This window comes from Poecilia latipinna, unplaced genomic scaffold, assembly GCF_001443285.1.
Source record: "Poecilia latipinna isolate Pla-1442-1.1 unplaced genomic scaffold, P_latipinna-1.0 Scaffold1672, whole genome shotgun sequence".
Classification (NCBI taxonomy): Eukaryota; Metazoa; Chordata; class Actinopteri; order Cyprinodontiformes; family Poeciliidae; genus Poecilia; species Poecilia latipinna.
Genome location: NW_015114288.1, coordinates 244,428 through 267,336, shown reverse-complemented (window position 1 = coordinate 267,336; position 22,909 = coordinate 244,428). Strand labels below are relative to the sequence as shown.

Genomic DNA, 22,909 nt, shown 5'->3' with positions numbered 1-22,909 from the left:
CAGACTGTGAAACACATGCTGTCTCTCTGAGTAGACAAGTGGAAAAACTCTTTTGAAAGTAGATGTTTTAAAAAAAATGAGCAACTCCTGAGTATCATTATCACAACTGATAAGCTAAAGCTAAATAATAGGCTCTAAAGAAAACAAATCCAGCAAGAGGAGATGTTTATTTTAACTTCATATGAGATTAAATCGTATCAAAAGCCTTTTCTTCTGCTCCCTGGAGCGAACAGGAACCTGTCAGGCCTTTAAATGGGCTTTTTGGGCAGATTACAGATGGAACGGCGACTGGGTGTTTGACACCAAATGATAATACTGCAGCGGCTGTGCCACAGCGAGATGTGACTATGAGTGACATTTAATAAGATCCGGACAGCGGCAGACATAAATCACCCGTCTGACAACGCCGCGCTGCCGCAGCCGTCGGATTCTTCAAGGCTGCCGGTGGCAACGAACACAGACATCCATCCCTGACTCCTCCGTGTGTCTCATCCACTCCGAGCGTTTTAAAGTGTTTGACACAAACACGGATTTACAGAAGAGAAGCGAAAATAACGACTGAGCGAAATTTTGTCATTTCAGCATCTCTGCTATTTAACTTCACACATATGCACCCATGAACCTTTTTATTTATATACAACATTACAAACATCTGAAGCATGCACCTGAGCTTCTGGTTGTGTTTTGGATAGTTCCTGGAGACTTGGCTTCATATTTTATATTCTCTAAGTTCATCTCCAAACCCTGAACTGAATTTTATGATCATTTACACATGTTCCTCTTTAAGCAGACATTCCTGAAATATGATGAAATCTTGCTTTTCATGAAGATAAATGTAGAGTTGGGGTGTGGCAGATCTTTAGGCGAAAAGGACAAACTCGGTTTGGGCTGCTGGTGCGATACTGCCCCCTTCTGGAAGCAAGAAGCTATCACAATAGAAAATGAGAGAAGTCTCACTTCAAATGTTTAAATTTAAGTTATGCCCCTGGTAAGCACCTATATACATATACTTTTAGCAATCAAAAGAGCAGTGTGTGCCAATTATTACTGAGAAGCATATGAATCATCTTCAATATTTCTTTTTGTTACATTTTAAAGAAAAACAGAGAATTATTTAACTTTTGCAAAATGATATCAGGTCTACATTGTCTTATCTTTTAGGGGATAAATAATTTTCAATAATAAAAAAAAATAATAATAATACAAATACTATATTTCTGTCTCCCTATTTGGCAATACTCAGATAAGATTTCAATTAGGGTGTGTAATTCCTGAAGAATAATTCACAAGATGTTCCATAAAATCTCCACATTTTGGTGCTTGATTACCTAAATACTTTAGTTTATTTACATGTTAAAAATTATTATGTAATGGAAACTCTATTACATTTTTTTCCTAGCTTTCTCTATTGATATTGTTTTAACCAATAATGTGCTACTAATACTGAATAAATATGCTCTGTAATCGGATGGAAAAACATTTAAAGGGTCTTTTAAGGTTCAGTTTTTTGGGTTCATCTGAAATTTATACTGTTTCCCCCAATATGCAGTACTTAGAAAAAGCTTAATTCAATACAAATTTACAGCATAAATATTTCAAATACTAAATATAAACAGAGTCTTTGCTGATTCATTTCACTCTACATGACTTGGCTTTGTGTATTTTTATTTTCCACTGCAAGGATCGAGTGTTTATTGCAGCAGCGTCATAAAAATACCCAGCTGTTAGACACTAAATTCAGGAGAGTTAAGAAACTTTCCATCTGCATTAAAATGTTTGACATCCTTTCAGATTAAAAAAAGCTCCACAAATTAGTCTATCAATAAATAAAAATCCCTAACGGGGCTTCTAGAGCAAGGGTGTCCAAAGTGGGTCCTGGAGGGCCGGCATCCTGCATGTTTTCTCCCTGGTTTTACACACCTGCATCAAATAATGGCTCATTAGAGGCCTAAGCAGAACACTGACTTGATGAGGAGGCTGTTACAACCACTAGGGAAAGAACTAAAACATGCAGCATGCCGGCCCTCCAGGACCCACTTTGGACACCCCTGCTCTAGAGTTTTCTTTCTGTTATCTAAAAAATATGTTTAAATTGGATCTAAATGTGAGGAAATTATGCAAAAGATTTTCAGCACGTTCATAAAAACCTGAAAATCTGCTGCAGCCTGACTTAGCAGCTTATCAAAGTATGTATGCTAAACAATCAGATACGTAGAAAAGCCAACCTGAAGCAATATTGACTTAAAGCTACAAAGCTTTGAAGTGAAAGGGAGATTTTATGAAGTACTGAAGGTGTCTGTGCAGAGACTGTATGAAATACTTCAGAGAAGTTCATTTTTATGCCATTAGCCTTTCAAGCGTCGAGTCTCTTTGATCAGTTTGGTTTTGACTCAACTGACTCAAACCTTCGGCTGTTTTGATGTTAAAAGAAGAATTTGCAAAGAGAAAAACAAACAACTCAAGTAAAATTCCTCTGTTTCTTGCTTCAGTTTTGCACTTTGAAAGTTATAAACCCAGATTTTGGTAGCAACTTTTATCCTCTCTGCTCTCACAACTGGAACACTTTAAATTTAAGAACTGTGGAGTTTTTACTTTATTTTCCTGACATATAAACCACTGTGTAGCCCGGCCAACACGGTGGATAAATGTCGCAGACCGAAGAGAAAGCAACGCCAGATCAGCAACACCAGCAACCAAACTGGAATCACAGCAATTCCACTGAAAATTCAAAAATATTTTACTGATCCCAAAGGGAAATGACGTATTATTACAGCCTCTCCAATGTTGATCAGCTGCTCCCTGTTGTAAAACACCCTGTTGCTATGGCTACGCATCACCACAAAACAGCAAAGTGTGAAAAATATTGCGGTCCAAACTACACAAGAATAAGCAGTTGTCCAAAAAAAAGAAAAAACATATTTTTTCTCCCTAGAAAGGCAGGAATGAAGTTTTGAAAACTAAAAAAATAAAAATCTCAACCAAAGTACAGAGCTGCGATCCAGAGCGGGTGAACAGGTTTCCTGCTCTTCAGCAAGACTCCAAACTCAGCGAACGGCTCTAACTTTTTCTGCAATAGGAAAAAGTTAAAGCCAAGGTACTTAGCTTTCCCAATTATATGGTGTCTAAAATATCTGATGATCATGAATGAACGTCCAGCAGAGGCCTCAGCAGGTCTGTAGTCTGGAAGAAAAGCCAACGTCTTCTCCTCCATCACCCAGTCTCAGACTTTCTCATCATTTACTGCCATCCAGTGTTTCTTCTCACATACAGATACTCTCACCAACGCAGACATTTGTAAGTGAAGTGGGTCAGAGGGCGGTGGAGATGAATGGAGGCCTGAATAGACGGACGGAGAGATGAATGGATGGTGGGATGAATGAATCAGTGGGTGGATGGATGAACGAAGGAGAAGAAGATGTAAAGAGGTCAAAGAGGCTCAGACTGGCTGCAGTCCAACTCCAGCCAAAAGCGACATCTCTTCTAGTCCGTTGAGAGGAACAAGAAAGAACACGACGACAGACGATTACTGAAGCTAAACCTCCTAAACATCGAAAACGCTCAGAGCGACGGGACGTTTCGTTTCTGTCGGTGGATTGTGAAGGAAACAAGGATTTTTTTTCTCTCCAATAAAGCCTTAAGAAAAGTGTCTCTTCATTTACAGAAAGAAATGGAAGTAGTTAGTTTGTTTAGCTCCATCCGTTCATTTTCCAGACCCATTTGGTTGTGAAGTATTGGTACCAATATTCAGTCATCATTGGGCAAGAACTCATGCAAAGAGGATTTGAAGCTCATGCTCAAAGGTGACAATGATAACAACTGTGTCGTCTTGCAGCACGTTTAGTGCCTGATAATTTACTTAAGATTTCATTATTAAATTCCACCATGAGACAAAAACAGGCACATTGTGCCTCGGTTGTTATAAAATTGCAAGATATATCAAACATGCCTTAAAAGAAATTTGACTTTGATTTGAAATTGGGCCTCTGTCTCTTTAAAAACTCCTGCTCTTTCTGAAGCTCCGCCTTCAGGAAGTCTTCACAACATGGCTCCTATATTAACCCGTTAGCAACATTTTTACCAGCGTTTCACTGAGAAGTAGCTCCAATAACGAGCTCAGCAGAGTTTCAGCTCCACCAGGTGTTTGCTAAATGTGGCTGGCTAGTCTGAAGGAGCTGAGTGGGGGCGGGGCTGCATCTTAAAGGCGGAGCTACATCCACCCAGGCATTTTGCACGCTGTCTGGTTGCCATGGGAGACTAAAGGATTTCTCAAACATTGAATGAAAGAATCAGAGCAACACTCCAGTATATTTTTGGTAAACATTATAACATGACGTAAAGCTCAAAAACTTTGATTTTATATAACCTTCCCCTTTAAAGGACAGGGATACGTGTGTGTGTGTGTGTGTGTGTGTGTGTGTGTGTGTTGCTCCAAGAAGTTGCCAAGGTGGGGGTTGACGGGGGGGTAAAAGGGTTGTTAAGGTTAGAGAGTTCATTCTCAGAGTCTTTCTCATGGTGATTACATTGGCAGCTTAAACTGGTAACAGGACAAATGGTCATACACACACACACACACAAAATACAGCTTAGAACACACTGTCCTGCACACTTGTCATACATGCAAAATGCATGATAACATTCCTCTCCAACATTCCACTTAAATGTTTGTTCAAGAACAGCCTGAGACTCAGAATGAACTGAATATTGAATATTGGTAAATTTCCTTCTATCCCACAAAACTAAGGATTAGGATGATGGCAAGGAGGCATTCCAGCATGAAAGACTTGGAGTTCAACACTGAAGGTAGATCATCAAAATACCAGCGCTAACAGCTAAAAGCTAGCCAGCAGTTTAAGAACGGTTTGATTCGCTCTAATACCAACCAATATTTTTCCATTGATTATTAAAAAGGGTGTGAATAATCTCTGACAGACCGTTTCTTAATTAAAATCTAAATTCATCTCTCATTTTGTATCAAGACACAAAGTCTTTTTAAAATGAATATAATTCTAGATGTAAGATTTAATTTGGGCTTAATTGTAAATGATAAAGAAAAAACATTGTTTGGTAGAATTTCAGCTATTTTCTTCTACAGGAAACTGCTGTTACAAAACTATTGCCAATTTATTTTTTTTTATTTCAATTTTAAAATGTGCAGCATTTTTAGTAAATGTTTGATCCATTAAAAACAGGTTAAATGGGTGATAAAAGAAATAAGCAGATAAAAAAACAAATTAACAGCATCTGAAAATCAAAACTTCAGACAACATAAAAATATTATTTTTTCTTTATTTGTTGCATAGCAGGTTTGAAACCAACAACCTATTAGGAGTCATCTTTTTTGCACAAATGTCATTTTTTGGACTTTTTTTATGGGAATTTTGTCATTTAGATACTAAGAATAATTGAATTTTCCACAAACATGTTGGAATTACCCAACAGGAAAATGTGTAAATTGGTAAATACGTGAATAATGAATTTTGAACATGCAGGAGTCTAATATATGCATGTTACCATGTGGATACTTACTTTGCAAAAAGCATCACTAGTCAATATCTTTGTTTACTCCAGCAAAAATCTGAAAATGTTGCTAAATCTGTGCTTGCCTTACATTTATTTACAAATATGTGAGATGTAGGAGAATGCAGTTGTAAAAATAGTGATAGATGCTTAAAACAAAAGACAGAATACAACCAACATACCTTTCTACAACATCTTCACCACTCCAGCATGTGTGCTGCTCAACCTCCATTTCACTTTCACAAAGCATTTCTGGCAGCTCAGACAAAAACCACCGGTACCGCTGGATGGAGATCTCAAATTCCCTAAAAGAAAAATTACACATTTTGGTGCAAAATCATGCAGACAACGATGATCAGTTTGACAAATCTAATCCAGTTTATCGACTTGATTGAAAATATTTAACCAAAAGAAGAACTAAACTACTAGATTAAAAACAAAAACAGCTAAAATAGCTAGCTAAAAAAAACCTTTTAAAAGTTACAAATTTGATCACTTATCTAAACATAAACACCTTACCTTGATAGTTTTTTCAGGCTTCGACTTTTGTCTCCTTTAGCACCCTTAAGAGGGAATGACCTGCAGCGAAGAAAGGCAAAATTCAGAACAAAATATTTCATGTCTTTCCTCTTACCTAGCTGTAATTTTAGCGAGAAATAAAGTATTGCCTTTAAAGAGTATTAAGTTCCCTTAGACATTTTCCCAAGTTACTCCCCTGAAATTCATCATGTTTTAATGGAATTTTATGCTAAATAATCTATCATATAAAACATAATTATGGTGGCCAGAGAATGTAACACAAAGATGTTTTTTTTTCTTTTTCAGAAATGACACATTTTGGTCAAGGTAAACAAACAGCATCATAAATACCAGACAGGAACACACCAGACAGCAATATGTGAATGTACGCCATACTTTAAAGATTTTTATTAGTAGAAATATCACACATTATTACATAAAACCTCTAGAGAATTAATTTAAATGTGTGGAAGTAGTCTAAAGAAGCTTAAAAGTGTATTTCATGCTTTTGGGAGGTGCTGGACGTAACTTACTTCTGGGGATGCGACTGCAAATGGCGATGAGGTGAAGCAGGCAGAATTACCGCCGACGCCTTCGAGGCGAGTAGCGTTGCCCGGGTTACAGGGTGTATTTGGGATGACTTCGTATCCGTCAGCATGAAACCAGGTTCCTGCGGCCCACAAACCTTCTCCACCTGCAGAGGAGCAGACAGTTTGCATGGGGAGAGCTGATCTATCTTCAAGAAGAAAAAAACAATACCGTTTCTAAAAATATTTTCAATTAAAAAAAATGAATAAATAAGAAGCAGCATGTACCAACTTGCTACTGCTTTTTCAGATTATAATTTTTGTCTTTTAAATTAAGTTTAACTTGACTATTTCTTTTTTTTATTTATCTTTGCCTACTTTCCATGTGAAGTTTTATAAAAGTTATCACCAATTTTCTTTTAAGATACATACTATAAGAAGAAACTATAACTGCAAAACCCAAGGCAACAAAAAATCCAAAGCAACAAAAATTAGCTTCATAAAAAAGTGTAAATGTTAGGAATGAATTAGCCAAAGTTACAATTAATCTGAAAGAAAATCGTGGTCATCTGAAGAGAATTAATAATCTAGTTGTTTTAGTTTAATTAAAAACCTTGTCATCTTTTCGAAAGCATTTAATGTATACATTTTTACATTAAACAAAAAAGTTTCCTCTTTTATATATTTATTTCTTGAATGTCTATTGAATCCAAAGCCAAATTGAAGTCAGATTATTTGCACAAACCTAGCGAACAGAGCTGTTTCTGATATTATCAAGTGAATATCTAGCATTATGTTAGCATTTCACTCATAAAAGTGTGCACACTTACGGGTACTCGGCTATTTCAGCTATCCACAGGGGAAAAATTTAAACCCCATTTGGTTGATATTTGAATCCAGAATCTTCAAGGCAACAGCTGCTGCGTCTCCATTACAAATGTGCGCAAAACTTTGCCATTACTCCGCTAATGTCTAAAAAAAATACAATTTTATAGCGTGAACGTTTTTAAATGGAACGTTACGGTGGTTATATTTACCAATTAAAATCACACGTTAATAAGTGTGATAAATCATTAAAAAAACTAAGCCGAGCAACGATATTCCAATTACTTCCTGTCGTTTTATTCTTCGTGGGTTACGCTAGTGGCAACATCCGGTTGTTGATCATGTGACTCGTGTGATGCTGAAAAAGTGTTTCCTTTGCAGTTTTGCGAAATAAACCAATTTCAAAACGACCAAAACTATTTCGTTTTTGTTTTTTTTCTAAATTGCAGTGTTTCTATGAAGCAAATTCATTTTCCTTATTTCATTTTGCGCATGTGGTGAATGGAAACGCAGCTGGTGGCTGTTATACTATTATTGTGATTAAAATGTTTCCTTCTGACAGAGTTGTTCGATGTTCAGTTAAATTAGTTCATTGTCGCATTAAAGGTGAAAAAGTTTTTAAATTATTTACCACCACGGTATTTTGTCCCATATATTGGCAATTCAAAGCAGATGCATACTAGTAATGGGAATTTCGGCTCTTTTCAGAGACTCTTTTCTTGTGGCTCGGCTCCCAAATAAGAGCCGGTCCGGCTCTTTCGGCTCCCAAACGATTCTCTTAGCACAACTTGGAAAATAGGAACGTTTTGCATGATAAATCCTTTTGCATTTAATGTTCCCTATGTGACAAGCACTATGGTTAATTAAGGCTTTTATGAAAACACTCATTCTTACTTTTTGTATAATATTGTAATCAAAATTTTAATGAACAAAAACAAATGAACAATGCACATAACACACACACTTTCTCCAGAAATGACAGTGGATATTCAATGAAGTGGTATTTCATTCTATGGCACAATTAGCTGTGTGCTTATGCTTGTGTATGTTTGTTTACTTCTCAGGAATCTACTCTACTGAGTCTTTCATAGTTGGATGGTGACTCTATCTTTTCCTCCAACAGTGTGTGTGTGTGTGTGTGTGTGTGTGTGTGAGTGTGAGTGTGAGTGCACTCTCCTGCCTCTGTTTTTGTGCCGTCTGTTTGTCCACAGATTAGCCACAGAAACTTTCTCATCACTCAGAACCAAGCAGCATTCTGGGTATCGGTTGTCCCGCCAACGACGGTCTTTGTCTGGCACTAGATCTGTATTCACACTCACACGTTTCTGCGAACACACGCAGACTGAGGGGAACCCCAGAATCCCTGAAGAATGAGGCTGTTTTTAGCCCATCTAGGTACAAGCAGATCCAACTGCCAGGCTGAAAGAAACCCACGGTCGTTCTCAGTCTGTGTCCGACATTCAAATGACTCTATTATTAAGTTAATTTAAGCTGGAGTTATTTCAAATTTAAAATATAATATCTCTTAAATATTTACAGGAGAATGATGACATGTCCAAATAATTTTCAGTGGAAAAAAAATCCCAGCTTTGTTTTGTTTTGTTTTTTCCCAACCTTTTATTGCAAAAAGAAACTCAAACCCAATTGTATTCTTACTGTAGCTGTGATTCGTGGACCGTGAAGTTGTGCGTGTAGTATTGCATCATTCACATGGTTTCGAACTGCCAGCAGAGCTAGCTCCATACTGTTGTGGTTGCTGCTGGTTGCTAAAGTAGCAGCTAACCTTTGGAGCAATACCACCAAGCGTCCCCAGGGGGCACCAAGCTCAGAAACACCCACCTGCAATTAGGGAAGCAAGAAGACAGACATAAAAAATAAAATAAACCTACTAGTTATTAACAAAATAACTTGGCAACTATATATATCGCAACAGACAAGTGATCAATCAATCAAATTTAATTTGTATAGCACCTTTCAGCAACAAGGCATTTCAAAGTGCTTTACAAAAATACAAAGTATTAGAACATACAGTTAACAACATTACATTTTTCATATCAGATTATTGATTAATGTGTCGTGATTAAGTTTCAAAACCAACTCTAACCAGCAGGGTTCTTAGTCTAGATTTAAAAGAACTCCCTGTTTCAGCTGTTTTGCAGTTTTCTGGAAGTTTGTTCCAGATTTGTAATGCATAGAAGCTGAATGCTGCTTCTATTATCTAGTGATCAATATCAATACATAATACATTTGATAGAATGCTCAATATTCAATTTATAGAATATTCACAGAACTCTGAGCCGAAACCGCACAGCATTCTGGGGAATGTAGGCAGAGGAAAGGCTTTTAGCCTCTTAACGGCCAGCTAAGCATAAACTAACTCACTCTGTGGTTACCTAGCAACAACTTGTTGAGTAACCTGTGGTTACCTAGCAACAACTTGTTGAGTAACTTGTGGTTACCTAGCAACAACTTGTTGAGTAACTTGCCAGCAGCAATTTAAGATTTTGCTACTGTGCCTCATAACTCCTTAAAAATAAAATAACAGAATGAAGTGAAAACTCCAGATAAAAGAGGAGAGGTCACAGTACCAGTTTGGCATTATTTCAGATATTTAAAACAAAAAGAAGCAATTAATAATGACCTATTTCGACTGAAATGAAACTATCATATGTTTCTCAGCCATATTGCGTACATGCATACTTTTTTGACTCTAGTGTTAACATTTTTAGTAGACATCAAATAAGAACTAACTTAAAAGTAACTTTTCAGCAACAAATAGGAACTTGTTTTAGGTAAATGATTTCTTGAAATTGGCAAAAAAAAAAAAAATGTAGTTCCACTCGCAGATTATTTAACTTATAACATGGAAAATGTCTTGCTATAAGTGAAAGAATCTGCCAGTGACACTAGCACTTTTAAATCAATATTTATGAATTATTTACCATAACATATGATTACTGAATCAGTTAGCCACCTGTAAAATAGAAACATCAAGATCCTGTTTACCGTATTTGTTCCTTTTTTTTCTTTAAAATAACCAAATAGCCATGTTGAGAGATATCAGACGTTCTTTTCTTTCCGAACAACCTTTTTCTTCTTCTGTGGTGGCTATAGTGCGATATCCAGCAGATTTTGAAGGGGATTATATTCCTGTGTTTCAAACTAAGAAGCCTCCACAAAAGCATTGAGACACCTACCAGACATCCTTTCATGACATTGTGGCACAGTCCAGTGCAGGGCCGTAACAGCGTTAGACCTCTACAGTGCGAACAGTACTGCATCTTTACTAATCCCCTTCCACACTCCCTGGATAAGGTCAACTTCTCTGTTGAATTCACAACTTCTCCTGCCAGCCTCAGCAGCCGGCTCAGCGCCCGACCGGGTCCGAGAGCGCGAGACAGGCTGCCGACGAGCAGCCGAGGATGGGGTCCGAAGGGGCTCACATCCTGCTGTGTCATCCGCAGACATTCGTCGTGATTGGATAAGAAGGATAAATGGGATGTTGCCGATGGACGGCCAATCCCAGGGTTGAGCAGGCGGCGGTACACCAGCGGGAAGAGGTCGTTGTAAAATCGGCGCACTGCGTTGTTCAGGGAGGAGTTAGCGTCTCCTGAAAGGTGGCGTCTGATGTCGGAAAACAGCTGGAACACAGGAAGCCGGCAGTCTGATGCGAGAGCGGAGTAGGCGCTGTCAAACAGACTGCATGTCAGGTTCGATGTGAAGGACACGAGTGACTCAAAGGTTTCTGGAAGACAGACAAAAAGATCAGGTACAATGAACCGTGGCTACTTCTAGCTACATCTGACAACATTTTAGAAAGTATATTACCATGGTAACATACCATGTTACCACGGTAACATGGTATGTTACCATGTTATGTTATCCTATGAAGGATAGGAGAACAAACCTTCTCCTATCCTTCCGACTGAAATCTAACTTTCACTGCAAAGACACAAAATCTGACAAAGCATTTTGACTAGTTTCTAAGTGCAAATATTTCAGTACACATCAAATAAGACAAAACTAACTAAAAGTAAATTTTCAGCTAGATATAGGAGTTTGTTTTAGGTCAATTATTTCTTAATACTGTTTCTAAGAAGCAGTATTAAGAAATAATACTGCTAAGAAATAATAAAATAATCTGCCAGCTCCACTGGCAGATTATTTTATTTATTTCATTAGTAAAATAATCAGTCAATGAAACTAGCATTTTTAATCAATGTTAAGTCATTATTTACCTAAAAAAACAGCTCTTATATTTTGCTAAAAAAGATACTTGTAAGTTTGTTTTGTCTTATTTCAAGACTAATCATATATTTGCACTAGAAACTAGAGTCTAGACTAAAAATACTTGGTAAGATTTTCTGTTTTTACAGTCTTCTCGCCAAAATATGATCTCTTAAATCTAGTAAGTGTCTAAGAATAATTCAGATTAGTGTTAAACTACTCAGTTAAGCATAAACTAACTTAAGACTCTATCACCTCGCCTCATAGCTGCTTAAAAATGAAAAACAAAACAAAACTGAATGAAGTAAAAAGTATCGATAAAAGAGGAAAAGGTCACGCTACCAGTTTGGTAGGATTTCAGATATTTAAAACAAACAAAAAACAATCAATAATTATGGATATATATCGACTGATCGGAAACTCGTTTGATTCAGATTAATCTGAATTAGTTCAGATTCTTTCCAAATTCTTCTGGGTTTTAAACATAAATGTCCGCAGTAACAGGTACAGCGTTCTTTGAGTTATTTTGTGTTTTATTCTTAGATATTTTGGTGCAAGCTAATCTTATTTAGCTGAATGCTAATTTGGCATCATTCCAAATTAATCCAGACAAACGTGACTTTTAAGCCAGTTATTGTGACAAGATTACATACTTTTATTGGTCGTTGTTTCTATTATTATTTGTTCCATTTATTGTTTTACTTTTTGATAGTTTTACTAGTTTTAATAGATTATTGAGATAACTAGCTTAGTGAGTTTGTTGATTAAAGTATTTTTGTTGATAAATTCTTATATTTTGGACAGAAGTTGTCTATATTTGTGACCAGAGCCTTGCTGATTGAGAAAGTCAGTGCTAAACTTAATCCTGCATCTACTGTTATTTAATACCAAACCTTATGAGACTGAAATCTATTTTCGCAATCATTTCCTGGTAATCAGGTGACCCAACTTGGTCATTTTGATCTAAATGACTAATAGTGTTGATAATTGCCACTAATTACTTTATAGTCAAACGAACCCTATTGTTACAAAACATCCTTAATATCACTTTTCATAAAAAATTAGGAATATACAAATCCCGTCTGTAACACAAAATAGTTCCGTATTGAACTTACACAGTTCCTAACAAATATAAATACAGAAAAAGTACAAAGATGAGTCATGGACACAAACCCTTTGGAAAATGGACTGGACTCTTTGAGTCATACCCTCACTTAATTGTGTAAAGATCTAGTAAGCTTAAAGAGAGGTTGTGCAGAGATGTAAAATACTTCCATTCAATAAAAAATAAAAAAAAGAAACATTAATTTTTGAACAGCAATTTTTCAAAAACACGGCCCTGTCCTAACCGACCTTGGACTGACTTCATTCTCTTGCATGTGAGCAAGAATAGCCCAAACTTAATTCATCCTTGAGCTCGTTTTCACTACCCTGTTATCTTTAGTCAGGTGATAATGAGAGGCCGTCTCGTGATTCACCATGTTTCCTATGTCAATAAAAAGAGCAACCGCCACTTTCCAAAGGCTACATGTCCATGATGACAGACGATGTGTGTATTTGAAAGATGATTTCAGTCTGAAGACATCCTAACACACAAACACTAAAAGAGACGCTTATTTAACTCTGACTTTCACCAGGTTATCCTCTCTCTCTCTGTGTTCATGGCTCTGTGTTTCAGAATCACAGCTGCCATTGCATGAATGTCCAAGGGACTCGTTAGGAAATTCACTGGATAAGTACGAACTTAGTTAATAATTACTGAATGCAATAGCAATGCTTCTTCAGATGGCTGGCTGTTGAAGAGCATGCTTGGGCCAGCAGTGGCGGTGCTCTTTAAAGGGAAACAGACTAAGCGAGAGCGACCAGCTTTTATGTTTTCGCATACCCACTCCCGGGCGATGGCAGCCCAAATACATATGGCATCAAATTACATTGCAAAGTCTTCCCCATGGGGACATGTGATTAGCTTTTTACTCTTTCTGATTGGACGACAGCTGGGCACAAGGGTCTTAGAGTGCCAGGAGAAACACACGCAAGCATGGTGTGTGCATATTTGCACACACCAAAGAGACCCACAAGAAATAAAGAAAGCCTCTCTACAAGTGGGGCATGTCTCAGTTTCTCCAGTGGGTTATAATCACTTCTCTCAAGAGAGGAGATCTGCTCAGACTCAACTCAGCTGTTGAGGAACGTTACAGTGCTGCTGATTTAGTTTATTTCATTAAAATAGATGACAAATGTAAGGCAAAATATTTGAATATTTAGATTTAATTCATTTTTTTGCTGTAAAAATATGAGTGACTGCTAAACTAATCACACTCAATGAACGTTTTCACATATTCCTCACATCAGGAGAAACTCATGAAAGAAACAAAACTTCTAGATCTAAGCATATTTATGGGTAATAATAGCCTATTTAAAGTTCAAACCCAATCAAATCAACAATCTGTGGCAAAGCAATTCATCCAATCTAAGATATTTTACTGAATAAAAGAGGATTTCTTCAAAATATCGACTGCAAAGGGCTCAATATAAATATGCATGCCACACTTTTCAGATTTTCATGTCGGATAATATCAAAAAATAACTAAAGTAATGCACTAAATGTCCAGCGGGTATGACAGCTGCAGAGTTTACTAATAAAGCATTGTCTTCAAAAGTCTACTGTTTCTAAAATGTACAGGAATTATACTTTTTTACTCTGACAAACCTTCTGTAGCCATAAAAAAAACTACATTAATTTCTGTTGTTGCTAAAAGTTTCAAACATTTTCTCCAAACTTTCTGTGTTCAGTGCTGCCTCCTTTGGTCTTGTTTAGTCCTTCTTTGTGTATGGGTGTTCGCATTAATTATACCCATGGATGGCTAAGCCATCCTTTGGGCGTAAATAGCAGCTGGAACTGAGCCTGCCTGTATTCAGATGGAGGAGGCGGGATGTGATGCAGGATGGCAAAAACCAAAACAAAACAAAACAAAACATGTTTGTCATGTACGCCATCAATAAGCCCAATCTAATAATCTCCACACAGCTCGACACATCTATGCACAAAATCACATAAAGTCTCACAACCTCTTTTTTTTCACACACGCTTTGCTCACACACGGTGGTGAATGGTGTTGAGAGACAAGTGGACAAGCAGAGTATTCTTCCTCCTATTCAGAGCAGCCCGTTAGAGACCAGCTGTTGCCCACGGCAACAACACTTTGCTGCGGATACGTACTGAATGTAAACATTCTTCGTCCCTCGCTATCTCACTGGTCGAGAACAAAACGCGATTATCAAAGACGGACGGAGAAAGGGAGCTGGGTGTTGTAGCAAAGTTTTCCGCTGCTCCCTGTGAGAGTTCGCTGCCTCAAAAACTCAATCGAACATCGGTTGTTTGTTTGGCTAGCCACCGAGGCGCCTCACTAAATAAACTGACACAAACTGGCTATTTCATGACGAACACACAAAGTGAGGATGACAGGCGGGGGCCGGGGCTCTGCACAGAACGGCTCAGCTCTTGAAACTGCTATTGTGACCACTTTGGTTTCAGGGTCATGAAGCAGAAATTATATCAGTTTGACAAATTAATTGAATGAATGCATTTTTATTTTTCTTTCTTGGACCTTTTTTAAAAAAAAAAATGATTTCAGGAGAAGAACAGCAATATAGTGAGTGAGATGTGTGTCTCTTTAAGGCTAATTGTTATTGTATCATTTTTTTATTTATTATTTAGTTACCTATTTTTAATTTTTATAGTGTGTCACGCTGCGAAAATAAAATTTGGGGATCAATAAAGTATTATCTATCTATCTATCTATCTATCTATCTATCTATCTATCTATCTATCTATCTATCTATCTATCTATCTATCTATCTATCTATCTATCTATCTAGAAAAGTGCATGTTCAACCTGTCGGATGTTTTATGCTTTTTATTACTTTTTCCAATCAAACATGATCAATAAAATTGTGGGGGGGGTCAATACTATTATTACTTTTTATTTATTTATTTTTTTTTTACCAAAAACTAACAAAACAAACAAAAAGAACCCCTGCAATGTTAAACTGAAATCTGTTTTCTACAAAATAATGGCAAAAACACTGTAAAAACACAAAATCTTACCAAGTATTTTTGGTTTAGTTTCTAGTACAAATACATTTGTACACTTGAAATAACATAAAATTAACTTACAAGTCACTTTTCAGCTAAATATAGCAGCTTGTAGCTTGTTTTAAGTCAATATTTTCTTAATATTGATTAAAAAAAAGTATAATCTGCCAGTGGAACAAGACATTTTCCATTGATCTCCATGCTGTTTTCACTTGATTTGAGAAAATGTGAAAACTTTCAATACTTTTTTGAGACACAAATAATTATTTACCATCCACGCCACTTCCCTGCTCTTTCACCCTCCTACCTTGGAAGGCCTTTCCATGTCCATCAATCAGGTATTTGAGTTCGAAGCTGTAGGATCGCATCTTGTGCTGCATCTCGCTACGAACAGCTGCCATGTAGCTGTCCTCCATTTTACTCGTGCAGCAGCTGGGCCCAGCATGCACACACACTCTCAGCGGCTCCCCTAAAAGGATAAATGATGGATAAATAAGGTACTGATTCAATCCAGCATGAAGTCATAAAATAAAAACAGAGGAACACTGTTAGCACTTTGACCACCGCATTAGTTATAAGGCTAATTCTTGTTGATTTGTCAGTCACTTCAGTGCTTCACCAAACTAATTGCATAGTGATCCCTTCGGGAGCCGACAGGATGACAAGAGCAGTGGTAAACTTCTCACACTCATGCCAATCCCTGCGGTGTGCATGGACTGTTGCGTCTTTGTGCATGTGTCCCCATTGAGCAGCCTGACATTTATATATGGCTGCAAACCAAGCTGTCAGGCAGCTGACTGAGATCAGGAGGGAAAGAGACATCAGAGGAGCAGACGGCTGCACTGTAAAACATTCCAGCCACATTTAGCTGTCTATCTTCTATTCTCTAAGTCAACTTGGATTTGTGAAAAATAGACTTACAGTAGTAAGTTGTATTAACCTTTTATTAATTTTATCAAACCTAAAATTGAGTTTGAAAAAGACAAGAGTGCAAACTATTTCCCAGAATGCTTAGCGGCATGTCTTTGTATCCTGAGATGGAAGTGCGTTACATTGACCTGACTCTTGTGTTATTAAGGAAAATGTTCATTTTAATGTTCTGTTCACACTAAATGTTTTTGAGCAGAATTCATTAAAACTCATTATCAGATCAGAAATTTGACTCATGTAATTTGAAACAAGAAATTAATAAAGTAAAATAAGTAGTTATTTTAACTTGATAATGTGAGTAAAAGTAATTATTTGGTTTAAATTGCAGCATTAAGTTAAAACTCACAATTCAAGATTAATGAACTTAAAAAACAATAGTTAAACTTCTCTCTTGTTGTTAAATCAACTTCATGAAGTTTAATTTCTGAGTTAAAACCAAAACAGTTTTCTTGTTGACTTAAATTGCATTTTCAAGGCAGCAGGTGGACTTTCATTTTCAAGTTAAACCACCTTCAGGTGTTTCCCAGTGTACTGCAGCATGCACTGACACCAGACATTACGCTATTCTTATTGCTCACAATGGACTGAATTAGTGAGGGGGTTGCTACTTATTGGTAACAGTACGTTGCATTTCCAGCTTGTAATTTGGAGAATGAGAACTTTTATAGAAAGTATTTTTTTACACATTTTTTTAAAACTGTCACTTTGTCCTGACTGTGTAAGATGAGACATAAAATCTGTGAAAATATTTCTCCTTTACACTTATTTCTTTGCAGTCAAATTGGGGGAAACCAATCTGTTCCACAGTTTGACCTGGCATCATGCCTTCGAGACAATACACTGGGCAAACCAGACCCACCTCTACCGGCAGCCTGTCAGACACACAAAAGGGCAAATTAACCCATGAGAGTCCACTGTGTGAAACAGATTCTTTTTAATGTAAAAACCTTGCAGAGAGGGGCCCCCCCACACGATGCTGCCCTGGGTGGTTGCCCATGTCGCCCAAATCAGCCACTGATTGAAAGAGTTACATACTGCAGCTTTAATGTGAAACAACCATTTCTGTTTAAAATGTATTTCTTACTGGTTTGTGTCTCATGTAATCTTCCAAAAGCACTACTGACACGTAAAATGCACTAAACTGGTGAAGATATGTAACTTCAGAAAAGTGTTCTAAGTAAAAAAAGAACAAAAAACAGTAAAAACTGGCTAAATAAGAGGCCTAGTCATTGAAAATGCAATTTTGAACCATTGAGCTGTCAGCTCCATCTGCTGTGTTAGATCTAAGTGACTCAAACTGTCACATAAGCACAATCGCTCTTCGAAAACGAGGAGGCTGCAAATGATCCACTTATAGCCCACGAAAAGATGGCTGACTTTTATGTCATAGTTTACTTTATAACACAGAGTTTGAGTTATCTAGCCAGCTCCAATAACTAATTGGTATCGCTTTTTAAACAGCACAAAAACATACCAATCTGGTCAAAACGCTTGTTCTTCCTGCTACGGTCACATAAAATAAGGTTTCTTCTGCTAAAAATACAAACTTTTCCCCTGTAGAGCTCCTCTCAATGCATCTGAAATGAAAAGAGTTTGGCTCAGAAAGAGAAATGTATTTGCTCTTTCATAGCTTTGCTAAATGACATCTATTAAGTTCAGATTAATAATAAAAAACATGTTTCAGACAATAACAGCAGACTGTCAAGCAGTGTTAGCATATTTAGCAGAGGTCAATGCCTTGATGATGCTGCGTTGTCACAGAACGCTTTGCAATGAGAGAAGAAAATATAAAGTACATTATCTTGTAATTTGGACTACAAACTGTATGCTACATAAAAGTAATGTAATATATTTTCTGTTTATAGATAACAAGGATGCTCCTGTGTTTTCTGGTAATAGATGGCAAATCCCGAAACGAATCCTGTGAACTGTTGGAGGATAAAAATAAACACGAAGAGGATTTTCGAGTTAAGTCGCTGCTGAATGAAATGGTGAGATCTGTGTCATTCACTCTGAGCACCAAATGGATCACATTTCCCAACGCAAAAAGACAGACGTCTGCGTAACACTAAATATAGTTTGTGGAGTCTGAAAAAAGCTCCAGCCATCATTTATATTTAAATCTGAGTATTGATGCTTCAGAGTTATTCCAGAAATATTCTTAATAGGATTCTTCCATTCGGAGTTTGCCTATTGTTTAAATTTTAAATAATTTTGAGGAAATTTTGGGGATATGTTTAAATTAGATAAATAATGTAAGAAAAAGGGAAGCGAGTTGTTTTATTGTTTTATATTTCTGTGAACATGAAAAAGTTTTAGATAAAAGAAATAAAAAGGTAGATGTAAAGATTTTATGCTACCACTATCTCTAAGGAATGTTTTTGTTATGTGTGTAATATGAATGTTTATTTTAAACAATATTCCAAATTTCCTCTGTTTTGTTCCAGATTGTCCAACACTGGTTTAAATATTTTCAGATCTGGAATCTGAAAAAGAAAATCTGTAGTTTGACTGGGATTTTTTATTTATTTTAAACAGATGGGAGCTTTCACAACAGTTGCAGTGTGTTTTGGAGTTCTGTCATTAAAAAAACTTAGATTACACTTTGACTAAAGATCAGATAATACTTCTGTTAGAGTCGTTCAAATTTTGAAAACATGACTGAAATATTGATATTGAATTTTGCAATTTCACCCATTTCCTTATAATTACTCCCTTTTCTTTGCCATCATTGCAGTGTCAGACGTCGTCAGTCTCCCTGGCCTTTATGACCTTTGTCACTATTTTCTATATTAGTTGCCGTAATAAAGACTTGAAAAACTATTTTTATTTATTTTCACCCCCTGTTCGACTATTTTGTGTAGATGTGTCAATTTACGTTTGTTTTCTTTTCTAGACTGGTTCGATCAAATATTAAATGGCACACAGCTGATTTAAGATCTTTGTATTTTGTGACTGATGCAAAATACGGAAGGACTCTCAAATATCATAAATGTTCTTATATGGAAAAAAAATAACACTTTTTTGGATTATTGAATCATGTAAAAACAAAGTTACTAGCTACTAAAAATTTGAGCTTGAATTATTTAAAGATGGATGAAATCTTAATAACTTAATAAACTTAGTAAGTAAATAAAATACTCTCTGACCGCACTAAGATACAACGTCTGCACTGAAAATAAATGCAAATAATTACAAATGTAAAGGAGTTATTTCTTAAAAAGGCTTTACAAATTACAAAACTATTAAAATTAAACAACTAAGTGAAATTGTGGAACAGATAAATTTGCATTTTTAGCTTTTCTGTGTGTCAAGCTGGAAATAAATTGGCCCCACTCATAACCCGTAACAGAAACAATAATTTATTAAAATCTGAGTTGGGTAGTTACATTTACTCAATTACATTTACTTGAGAAACTGTTTGGAAAATATGTAGTCTATACTACGCTGCACATTTTACTTTTACTTTAGTAGTTTTATTGTAAATAATTTCTATTCTAACTTGAGTAAAATTTCTGGATTTTCTACCCACTGAATGAAAAACAAACATGTTTTAACTAACATTCACCAGACACAGACAAACACCTGCAGTTTCATAAGTTTTATATTGAAAGAAACTGATTTGAAAAAAAATATTCTGCCTGATTGTGTTTTTTATTATTACGTGAATTATTGTCATTTTTGTCCTTAAAATAGCAAAATTTCCACTTTCCACTCTGCTATATTTTGGTCCATTTGATTATGTATTTTTGAAATATTAAATGATTAGTTACTCAGTACTTGAGCAGACTTTTTCACTCTTACTTGACTAATTTCTTGGACAGCTACTTTTTACTTTTACTTGAGTAAAAATATCTTGAAGTAGTGTTACTCTTACTTGAGTACAATTTTTAGGTACTCTGCTAATAAAATATAATATTTAATTCATAATACTCCACATGTTGTTTATTTTTTTAAAGCATCATGCGTTAAAAATAATAAATGACTTGAATACTATTGAGTGACTTACCTGTACCGGGTCTTTCTGGCACCAGTTGCACGGGGCCTATCTGGCGCATCATGTAGGCTATCTTCACCTCATGACAGCTGCCTGCATCGGCTGACCCACAGCCAGCCTCCGGAAAAAGTGCAAAACACAACATAATGACCCGAAACAAGTGCACGTTTTGTATGTCTGCGCGAAACATCGCAACATGTCAGTCGCACGGTGAAGTCCGGTCGGTTAATCTGAATTCCTGAGAGTCCCACCGGGTGAGAGTGAGTGAAAACTTCATCTGCAGTCGGTCTGCCCGGAGCCCACTGTCAGACTCCAGTGCCCCCCTCTCCTCCATCTGCTCCCTCCCCCGCTTCTAATACAACCACGACGTATTGAATTGGACAATAAAATAAAAATAAATAAAATCTATATAAATAAAATAAAAATAAAATACAATAAATATAATATAATAAATAATAAATAAATACAATCAATATTTATTAAAATAAATACATACAATAAAAATCTATATCATATCAACTATACTTATAAACTCTCTCTCTCTCTCTCTCTCTCTCCCTCTCTCTGTATATAGCTACTCCAATATTAAGTAGAACAACGCCATCAGACCACAGAGTGACCATTCGGTTTTTAAACATTACACAGGCTTCATTATCAACATTCATTTGCAAACTATAACTAAGCTCAATTGTAATGCAGAATTACAGGAAAGTTTCCCCGTGGAACAATGGCGCCACCTCCTGAGCAAGTTACGTCTAACGTGCTTACGTCATTACTAAACTCGAAATTTGTTAAACTTTCAGTCACCAAATGGCACTTTCAACAGTTTCTTTGGCTGAACATCCGTTTTATAAGGTAAGAATGTCTGAATGTCATTATTTTATCTATTTTCTATATAAGTCAGGAGAGTTTTTCTTAGTTCGTCTATTTCGAAGCTGTTATAGGTGAAAAAGCGATTCATGTTAGCACCGATAATAATTTAGGAAGAAGGCCACGTTTTTAAATTGTATAGCCCTTCTAGTCCTGATGGGGTTGTTTTAGTAACTCTGAAGTAAACAGCTTATCATTTTCGCTATCCCCGTGTACAAACTAACCCTTTTGGGTTAGTTTACAGGTACAAAGTGGATGAAGGAACTAGCTCAAAATGTAAAAATGTTAATAAATTGACCGTGACGCCTGGTGGTCCAATGGTGTAACATCAGTATTCATTTTAACATATAAAGTCGTGCAAAATTACATGTGTTTTCTTTCCGCCTGGAAAAAAAACAACGAGCCAGCCAGGAGTCGAACCTAGAATCTTCTGATCCGTAGTCAGACGCGTTATCCATTGCGCCACTGGCCCTGTATTATGTACACGGTCCAATTTCCGTAATGTACTTCAAAACGGAATCTGGTGACGTCACGAGATTGTTAAATATTTGGTTTCAAAAGTAGCTTGAAGAGCTATAATTCTTCACCTTCTGATAGTCTGATAGTGGGAATCCATTTATGTATCCGTTTATTTAATTCTAACGGTAACTTTTTAGGTACCGTCAGTAACTTTCGGCATGAAACCGTGGTTAAACCGCACATTTTGTGTGCAGTTCGTTTGGGTATACAGTCGGAAGATAAACTGTGAAATATGCAACAAAAGCGCCCTCTGCTGGTCGAGAAAGAGCAACCTCTTCCAAATCATACGTGGTAGAAAGAACCAATCACATTGCTTCCTGCTCCAAAGTTAAGAATGGAGCCAGCCAATTAAATTGCTCCTTTCTCGGCAGAAAGTGAAGGACAAGAGTTCGAGTCCTGCTAGAAACAGAGCAAACGCAGGACAGTCGCAATGTAAAATTACATTAGGAACAGTAATTCTTAATTGTAAAATGGAAAGTCCTAAGCATTTTAGAATTTTTTTTGTTCGTTTGATTACTATCTTAATCACATTAATGAAATTAATGTGAAATTTCATTAATTTAACTCTTAGTTACTCTTAGTGTTAGTTTAGTGTTCCTGATGAACGGAAGGGTTCAGTGAAAAGTTCTGGAATTCCAACCATATTGATTTCTTATTAATAAGAAATGGTGTTAGGCTGATTGGCGACGAGTACCAATTCTTCTTGAAACGTTGGTAAAATGCCCGATTGGTCCTCGTCTGTAATGTACGCTCTAAATTAAATGAAATTCTTCAAGAAAAAAAGTCATGCCCCGTGTGAGGCTCGAACTCACGACCTTCAGATTATGAGACTGACGCGCTGCCTACTGCGCCAACGAGGCCTGAAAACGCTATCTTTTTCAA

The 22,909-nt window shown here is 36.5% G+C and overlaps 1 protein-coding gene and 2 non-coding genes across 3 annotated transcripts in view; all 3 read right to left on the bottom strand.

The window, feature by feature from the left end:
* LOC106964419 (glypican-5-like) overlaps positions 1-20,946 on the bottom strand; it is a gene marked incomplete at its 3' end in the record, with an annotated part of 38,246 nt that extends 17,300 nt beyond the window's left edge. Inside the window, exons 1-7 of the mRNA XM_015059949.1 lie at positions 20,651-20,946; positions 16,019-16,180; positions 10,586-11,133; positions 9,045-9,227; positions 6,570-6,730; positions 6,037-6,096; positions 5,700-5,822 (exon numbers count right to left, since the gene is read on the bottom strand). Coding sequence (XP_014915435.1) covers positions 5,700-5,822; positions 6,037-6,096; positions 6,570-6,730; positions 9,045-9,227; positions 10,586-11,133; positions 16,019-16,180; positions 20,651-20,828 — 1,415 coding nt within the window. The remainder of the gene's footprint in view (positions 1-5,699; positions 5,823-6,036; positions 6,097-6,569; positions 6,731-9,044; positions 9,228-10,585; positions 11,134-16,018; positions 16,181-20,650) is intronic.
* A 961-nt stretch (positions 20,947-21,907) lies between these two features.
* Positions 21,908-21,980, bottom strand: trnar-acg (transfer RNA arginine (anticodon ACG)). Its single transcript has one exon. It is a non-coding gene; the product is annotated as a tRNA-Arg (tRNA).
* Positions 21,981-22,814: 834 nt separating this feature from the next.
* trnam-cau (transfer RNA methionine (anticodon CAU)) lies at positions 22,815-22,887 on the bottom strand. Its single transcript has one exon. It is a non-coding gene; the product is annotated as a tRNA-Met (tRNA).
* Between the last annotated feature and the right edge of the window lie 22 nt (positions 22,888-22,909).